Source organism: Calidris pugnax, unplaced genomic scaffold (genome assembly GCF_001431845.1).
Source record: "Calidris pugnax isolate Ruff unplaced genomic scaffold, ASM143184v1 scaffold425, whole genome shotgun sequence".
NCBI classification, from domain to species: Eukaryota; Metazoa; Chordata; class Aves; order Charadriiformes; family Scolopacidae; genus Calidris; species Calidris pugnax.
In genome coordinates, this window is record NW_015091137.1 from 154769 (window position 1) to 163264 (window position 8496).

General features: G+C 66.7%; 1 protein-coding gene across 1 annotated transcript in view; it reads right to left on the minus strand.

The window, feature by feature from the left end:
- Positions 1-5328: 5328 nt before the first annotated feature.
- The window catches only part of ATP5D (ATP synthase, H+ transporting, mitochondrial F1 complex, delta subunit), a 3867-nt gene continuing 699 nt past the window's right edge, over positions 5329-8496 (minus strand). The window contains exons 2-5 of the mRNA XM_014958562.1: positions 7498-8466; positions 6936-7024; positions 6317-6444; positions 5329-5460 (exon numbers count right to left, since the gene is read on the minus strand). Coding sequence (XP_014814048.1) covers positions 6319-6444; positions 6936-7024; positions 7498-8466 — 1184 coding nt within the window. The 3' untranslated portion in view covers positions 5329-5460; positions 6317-6318. The remainder of the gene's footprint in view (positions 5461-6316; positions 6445-6935; positions 7025-7497; positions 8467-8496) is intronic.

Consider the following 8496-nt stretch of genomic DNA (forward strand, 5'->3'; position numbering starts at 1 on the left):
TCTTCCGATCTCCCCCCCGGCTCCCCCTCCCCACCCCGGGCCCCAGCCCGGCGCCAACCCCGCCAGGAAGAGCCCCACCGCTGGGGCCAGCTGCAGCCGCTTCCTCCCGGCCATTCCCGCCAGGAACCGGGGAGCCCGCGGGGGCTCCAAGCCCCCGGCTGCACCTCCGACCCCAAACTGCAGCGGGGCAAAGGGAACCGAGCGGCGACGGAGCCCCGGGGCTCGCGGGGGCTCTCGCCAGGATCCTGGGTGCTGGATGCCGGGCTCCAGCCAGGAACTCCTTGGGAACCTCCCAGCTTTACCGAGGGCGAAGTCCCGGCACATCAAAGGCGGGCGGGGGCAGCGGGAGCCGGGGAAGGAGCCTTTGGTCCCCGCCAGCGCCCAGCTCCGCCGCCCCACGGTGCTCCCACCGCCCCACGCCAGGGTCCTGTGCCGGCACACCTGGGTGCGAGGCCATGTCCCCCCCCACGGCGTGGCACCCGGCCCATCGCTGTGGCAACCGGCACCAGCGCCGGCTGTGTTCTCTGCACCGGGGCCGCCGTGGGAACCTGGCCGGGAGCCACCTCATTCCGCCCGGGCTCTCTGGGCCGCCTTTGTAGCCGGCATCGAGCCCAGCTGGCAGCCGCTTCCTCCCGGCCTCCCCCTGCTCCATGTGTGGGTCACAGCCCCGGTTGGGGGGGAGTGGTGAGAGGGGACCCCCAGCACAGGGCTGCACGCCCCCCTCCACGCGCCCCACGGCTTCGGGCTGGCTCCGGCGTAGCCAAGTGCGAGCAGCCGCCAACGCTGCCCCGAGCCAGGGCTGTGCCCGCAGCCCCCGGGGCCACTGAGCCCCTGCCAAGGCACCTGGGACCCCAGGGCAACGCGCCGCCCCCACTGCCCCTTGCCTGACCCCGGCAGCTCCCTGGGTTGGGGGGGACACACACACAACCCCCAAGCAGCACCATGTCCCATCCCCACTCCCTCCATCCTGCCAGTGCCTTGGCTCATCCGTGCCTCAGTTTCCCCAAGAGAGATCCCGCCCGGGGCCAAGGTTTGCCGCGCTCGCTGGGAGCCTGCTGGCCCGGGACCTGCCGGCAAGCGCCGTCGTGCCGGCTACAGCACCCGCCCGCCGCAGCACCCGTCGGCACTCGCTCCCGGGGGTGAGGCCGGGGAGGGAGGCTGGCGGGGCGACGCCTCCACCACCATCTGATGGCAAATCACCCCAAAAACGGGCCGGGCCCGGCCACTGCCCTGCCCCCAGCTCCTGCCCGCCGGGATTTTCCCTGAGAACCTGCCACGCTCCCAGCGCGGGGGCCACGTGCGTGGGAGGTGGGCGGAAGAGGAGCATTTTCCAGTGCTGGAAATCCAGAGGAAAAAGGTTGCCGGACGGAACGATTAACGCAGGCGGGTTAATCATTACAGCAGCGCTCCCCCCCCCCACCCCCCCTCCTCTCCCCAGGAGAAGGAAGTTGCGAGGATACGGCCTTCCAGCCACCCAAGGGCAACGTGGCCCAAGGCCACGGCCGGGCTCCTGCTGGCACCCTGCAGGGCCTCTGCTGACCTTCCCACACCAGGGCCGCGGGCAGCACCCCATGGCCAGGGGGGGTCGGGGAGGGGGCCCAGCTGGAGCCAGCCCTGCACCCCTGTGCCTCGGTGGGGTTAGACAGGGTGCTGCCCCCCACCAGGGCTCCCCAAGTTCCTGGGGGGCTGCCAGTGGGGCTGCCTTCCACCTCCTGCAACCCCCCAGGCAGGGACGAAGGGTGGGGGGCAGCCCCCATGTCACACCGTGGGCACCGAGGACGGGGGGCAAAGGCTGCGAGAGGCCACCCCAAGGTCACCCCACAGGACCCCGAGCCCGGCGGGTTGGGGCAGGGAAAGGGGCGGCTCTGCCGGGTGAGTCAGTCCCGCCGGGAGCCGGGGAATCCTGGGGCTGAGGTGTGGGGTTTGGGGTTTTTCATTCCCCTGCAGAGCTTGAACCTTTCCCCTGCTCTGGGGACCTGGGTGGGACGGGGGGAAATGCCATGAGGCCAAACCCGGGGAGGGGATGCCAGCGCCCCGAGATTTGGCCCGGCTGAGCCCGGCTCCTCTCGGAAACCACCCCCCAAGAGAAGAGCCGCCGGCGGCGCCGCTGGCAGGAGCGGTGATGCTTCACTTTCCGAGCGCTGCCGGCCCCACTCCCCACCCTCCAGCTGGCAGCAGGAGATGCAAGTCATGGGCGAGAGCCCTGGCTGGAAAGGAAAGGAAGGAGGGGGGCGACACGCTGCCCCCCCCCCGCCCCGCTCACAGCGTTTTCCAGGCAGCCCGTCCCTCCTGCGCATTAACCTTCCCCTCAACGACCACCCCACCCCGAACCCCGAGCCAAACAGATCCCAGGCTCTCTGCAATTATTCCCTGTGTTGTCCCAGTGGTCCCGGCCACCACAGCCCCCCATCCCCCCCAAGAGGGGACCCCAAGTGTCCCAGCATCCGCTGTACCCCCCAGAATGGTGGGGAAAGGGCTTTAGCCCCAGCTGTGGCTGGAGGCCATGGTCCCCAAGGGGTCCAGGGACAGGAGAGCACCACGGCAGGATGGCCCCACTGCCTCCCCGAGCCAGGCTGTTTGGGGAGGAGAGAAGGGGGGGGATTCACCCCCTTGTGCCTGAACCACAGGAGGGGCACAGGCATGGTCAGCACCAGGGTTTGATCCCCAAATCCATGGCCAGGTCTGTCCCCGTGGCACTGACGCTGCACCGGGAGCCAGGAAGGGCTTCGCCCCCGGTGGAGCCGCAGCCGCACGTCAGGGAGCGTTTTGGTGGCACCGGCGGGACGTGACGGATGGCAGCTCCCGGCGTGGGCAGCAGGAGCCGAGCTCAGCGCGGAGAGCCGGGGGAGGAGGATAACGCCGCTCTCCACGGAGCCAGATAATTAGCAGCGATGGGGAAGGACAGGGGCAGGTGAGGGGCTCAGAGCCGAGGCCGCAGTGGGGAGACCCTCTGGGGAGTCGGGAGATCCTGGGAATACTCCACCCACATCGCCCTGCACCCCCAAACTGGGCAGGGCGAGTGGGGCTACGAGGCCATCAGCCCGGGGACAGGCAGTCCCTGCCCATGGCGGGGGGGCTGGCAGAGAGGGGTGAGGAAAAAGCCATTTCCCCCCCCGCAGAGAGCCCCTGCCCAGGGGGAGAGCCGCCTCCTGCCACACAGGGGGGACACGGCCACCCCCAGGGTCCCTTGGTGCCCCCCCGGGATGGGGGGCGAGATGGAGGGGCCCTCGCTGCTCCCCTCAAACCCAGACTACAAGTCCCAGCAGACGTCACGCCGCGGAGAGCCCGGCTGAGGGCACCCTGCGAGGGGGCAGCGCCCGCTCCCCGCCGGCCCCCCGTCCCCCCCGGCGCTGGCGGGAGGCAGTGGGAAGAGCTGATGAGAGGACGCTGACGGAGACGCTTTTTTTCCCATCCTAAAAATAGCAGCTGGCCGTTTCCCCAGCTTCCCGGCCTCGCCAACGCTCTTCCATTAGATGAAAAAAAAAAAAAAAAAAAAAAAAAAAAAAAAAATGTTCTTGCAGCCCAGAAAGCCAACTGTATCCTAGGCTGCATACAAAGAAGTGTGGCCAGCAAGTCAAGGTAGATGATTCTGCCCCTCTGCTCTGCTCTCATGAAACCCAAAAAAAAAAAAACACAAAAAAAAAACCCCGAGGAGAAGGAAAGGGAAGAAAAAGGCACTAAAACCCAGGCACCTTCCGTCGGAAAGAGAGCGGGTGCGTGTGTCGAGAGGCGCCCGCGCGCCGCAAATAGAAACCGGGGCCAGGGGAGAGCGAGAGGCAGCGGAAGAGGGAGCGGAGCCGTCCGTCCCCAGTTATTCCCGAGACGTTTTAATTAGCACTCGCTCTGACTTTGAGGCTTTGCTTATGCACGGCGCAACGTATGACCTTTAAAAAAAAACAACAAAAAAAACACACACAAAAAAAAAAACCCGAGGAGAAGGAAAGGGAAGAAAAAGGCACTGGAGCAGCTCAGAAACTGGGAAGTCGGCTGAGCTTCAAATAGGCTGAGCGTCAGGCACTCCGGGGCTTTTAATAAGCTCCAGAGTGAGAAATTTAACACCACAGGCACTATTTTTGATCACTTGTGGAGGGAGAGGGGAGGGGAGAGAAAGACAGAGCGAGAGAGAGGAGGGGGAGGAGGTGGTGGCGAGAAGAAGAGGAGGCAGCCAAGATTACATCCTGGGTGGCAGCACCGAAAATAGCCGTGGCCCCGCTGGGGCTGGGGAGCCCGGCTCGCAGGGAGGGCAGCAGGAGCCCGGAGCTGCCGCCCACTGCCCTTGGCTGGAGCTGCTGCCCACACGGGCCAGGCCGGCTCCTTCCCGGGCTGGGAGACTGCAGGGAACAGGGGATTAGAGCGAGGCAGAGGGACTGCAGCCCCCCACGCCCAGGGGCCAGCGGCTGCCTCGGCCTCCCCCGCTGCCAGCCCACGCTGGGGGGATTTGCGCAGCAGCGGGGACCTGAAATCCCTCCGGGGAGGCCGGCACCGAGCGAGGAGCCTGGCAGATGGTGCCGTTGGCAAGAGACGCATCCTGGGGCGTCTGGCACAGGCGGAACCGGCCCCTCGCCCGAGCCCACTCCTTCCCAGCGGCGCTGCCGCGTCTCCGGGCGCGTGGGGACGGGGGAGCTCGCTGCAGACACGGCCCCCGTTTCGTCCCGGCTGCCAGGACACCGGGGCAGGCTCCTGGGACAGGGCTGCTGGGTAGCCAAGCCCTCAGGCAAGCAGCAAGCTCAGCAGAGCAACATCAGCAGCCACCCCCACCACACGGGGACTGGGGAAAACCTCCCACCACGTACGGCATCTGCTTCCCAGCCCGCACCAAGCCTGGCTCCGAGGAGCTGGGGGATGATTTCCCCTGCTCTGGAAACACAGCAGCAGGGGAACAGGTCAAAGCCCGGGCAGCTGCTGCCCAGCTGCAAGAAGTACCATGAGGAAACAGCCCAGGCAACATGAATTCCTGCGGCAACGGAGCCGGGGGCTGAGCAAAACCAGCGCTGGCCGGGGCGGGGGAGCGGGGACAGGGAGCCTCCGGTACCGACCTGCGCTGCCCCGCCGAGGCCTCCTCCCGCGCCGCCGTAATCCTGTTGTCCGGGTGGATTATTGGAGCTGGAGGTGGCTGACAGCACAGGGAGGGGGTTACAACATCTGCCTGATGAGCCTCCCGCAGGTGAATCTCCCACGGGAATCTCCAGCCGAAGCCCAGGGCGGCGCGGGAGGGACACCTTCCCCCCAGACCCCGGCGTGGGGGCAGGAGCCTGCCCCCGGGGCTCCCAGCCACCGCCGCGGCACAGCCTGCAATTTGCTGCCTCAGAAGAAGGCGACACGCTACGAGACGGGATTACATTTCCTTTTAATTGATCGGAGCGATTTCTCCGCCTCCATTTGTCCCGCACCATCTGTACAACCGGGGAAGCCAGGACAAGTAGGACAGTCTGGGGTTTCTCTACATCGACAGTGGGATTCCTGCAACACACAGAAGCGGAGCGGGATTTAACGCGCTGGGGGGGTCGGGGGCTCAGCAGAATGGGGGATTCTAGTCCGAGGACTTGGCCCCGGCTCAGGCTGTTAAACCACTGCCAGTAAACACGAGCCACCGGCTCTCGGACCTGACCTCATGGGCCAAAGAGCAGAGCTGAGGGTGATGGTGGGGGAGCTGCTGCCCTGCCGTGCCTGCTCCAGGCTGGGGGTGTCGGAGGGGCCTGCGGTGACCCCCCTGCCAGGCACAGCTCCCGACTGCTGGCACATGAGAAGAAGAGGGATGAGGCAGGGTCTTAGCGGGACAGAGGGACAAGGGAGGCCCAGCCTCGCCTCCCCCTGAGACAGAAGCTGTTTGTTTGTACAGAAGGGAGCACACGGAGCAGAGGCCACTCATCGCTCTCCCTCTGGGACCCCAGGCATCCAGCCCGCTCCCGAGCTGCCCCCTGGCCGGGCCTGTCCCAACGGGGACACGGAGGCAGCAGCGAGGCCCCACCAGTGACCGTGGGCTCCCAGCCCGTCCTGGCATCGGGCTGAGCCCTGCGGCACCGTGTGGCTCCGTAGCCCGTCACCGTGGCACCGTGGCACCGCACGGCACCGGGCCCTGCTGCCATCTAGTGGCTCCAGGGCGGCTCCGGGCAGGGACCCTCCAGGAACCCCCCAAAACTGATGCCCAGCCATGGAGAGGGACAGTTCTCCTGTCACTGCTCCCTGAAACCCAGGGACAAACACTTGCTCACCCCCGGGGCAGGACTGGCTGCTGCGAGGAAGCTCCCCGTGGGCAGCAGGGACCCGTCTCCAGAGCAGGTCTGGAAATCTCAGCTGGGACAAAGGTGACACTCACCTTCATTGCTCCAGGGCTTTTACAAGAGCTTCATTAGCTTCTACTTTAATCTGAGCTTCTGCTTTAGCTGCTTCATCGGATGCTGCAGCCATCTCTGACACAGCCTTCTCCAGGTTTGATTTTGCAGTCTGAACACGAGAGCACAAGGGATGCGTCATCGAGAGACCACCGCAGGACGGGTGACTTGTCCTACAGCCCCTGAGTCACTCCTCTCCCTCCACTGCAGCCGTTGTCCCTGTGCACGGGGCCCCATGGACTGCTTTCCAGGGCTGCGCTGGCAGCAGACGCCTGACCAACAGGCCCTGCTGGGGAAAAGCTGTTCCCCAGACTGAGGGGTGGAGAAGAGCAAGATCAGCATCTGTCCCAGGGGAGGGAAGTGGCCTGGAGAAGGGTTAACGACTGCACGGCTTCCTCTCCCCACAGCCTGCGGAGAGCTCACTGAGGAGGAGCCCTGAGCCTTTGATCCCCATCAGTGGGAGATGGAGAAGCTCGGGGTGAGGGCACAGCCCTTGGTCTGGGCTTTTTGCAGCCCCAGGAAGCTCCTGAGATGCCCACCCCACACACGAGGGGTAGGGAGCAAACCCCCTCCACGAGGCAGCCCAGCCCCGGGGTAACTCACCGCCAGATCCAGCATGTCCATCGTCACCGCCTCCTCTGCCAGCACCTGCACGCTGGAGTCCGCGTGGACCGTGACGGAGCCGCTGCTCACTGCAAAGGCACAAAGTGGGGGCTGAGTCAGGCAGGGGGGCCAGACGGGCCTCCTCTGGGGGTCCACACGCAGGGCAGTGCCGACAGGGGGATCCCCAGAACTTCCACAATCCCTTCACCAAAGCTGAAGGGACGGCAGTGTGCCCCCACCACCCCCAGCCCCACTCCTCCAACATCCCACGGGTCCCACAGGGACTTGTCTCCTACCAAAAGGGCGGCTAAAGCTGGGGATGCTCCCAGAGAGGCTGAGTAGAACCAAGAAAACCTGACCCCAGACCATGGTCTCACACTGGGCCCCATCTTCCAGGGCAGACCCCTGGTCCTGCAAGGCCTCTAGCAGCCCCTGGAAGCAGAAACCCCTGGAACTGGAGCAGGGCACGCCTTGGTCGGCAGAGTCTCCCTCGGGAAAGCCCTGAGAACATCCCCCACCATCCACACCTTCCTCCCTCTCCAGCTCCCCCCGCCCCACTCACCGAAGTACTTGGTGGCTGTGCCATCCTCAGCATAGACCGTCACCACCCCCGGCTTGAGGACCTGCAGGGTGGGCACGTGAGAGGCCAGGATACCGAAGGAGCCGGTCAGCGTGGGCACGTCCACCTGCTTCACGTTGGCACCGTTGTAAAACACCTGGACGGGGAGGGAAGAGCAGGTGGGGACAAGTCTGTCACTGGGAATAGCAGGGAAGGAGAGAGGTGGCTCCCGTGGGCTCCGGAGAGCGGAGGGACGCAGCGAGCAGCCTGTTCCCCCCCCGAGGGCACAGCCCTGCTGCCAGCAGCTGGCACACCGTGGGGCTGAACACACAGTGAGGTGTGACCAGGACAAGCTGAACCTTCCCAGGGCGGGCGCGGGGCCAGGGCTCTGCAGGAGGGGTCCTGGCAACGGGAGTGGGAAAGCGCTGGGAGGTGGCGGGGAGGCGGCACCCGGAGCCACGCTGTCGGAGTGGGCGAGAGGCGAAGGGCGCAGCCGGGAGCAGCCCGGGAAGGGTGTCAGGGAGACGTCCCCACCATCGTCCCACACAGCTCCGCTCCCGCCGTCCCCACGGCCACGGGGCCAGCGGCAGCCCCCGGTGCTCCTGCAGCCCCCGGTGCTCCCGGGGCAGACACAGGCTGTGACCCCGCACCCGGGAGCGGGGCCAGAACCCAGCCCCGAGGGGCACACAGCAGGGACAGAAAGAGACAGACTGACCCCTGGGGGGCCCGGGCAGAGCTGGGGAGAGGGGGTGGTGGGAGAAGGGGGAACAGGCCGGGGAGGGGGGCCTGGGTCAGGGCGAGGTGAGGTCAAGGTCAGGGCGAGGTCAGGCCGGGGTCGGGCCGGGGTCAGGCCCGGTGTGGGCCCGGCAGCAGCCGCAGGGACGGCAGCGCAGCCCCCGCCGCCCGCAGCCCCGCTCCTGACCAACCCCGGCCGCTCGTCTCCAACCCCGCGGACCGGCCCCAGCCCCGCCGCTCCCCCCCCGGGCCCGCACACACGGCGCC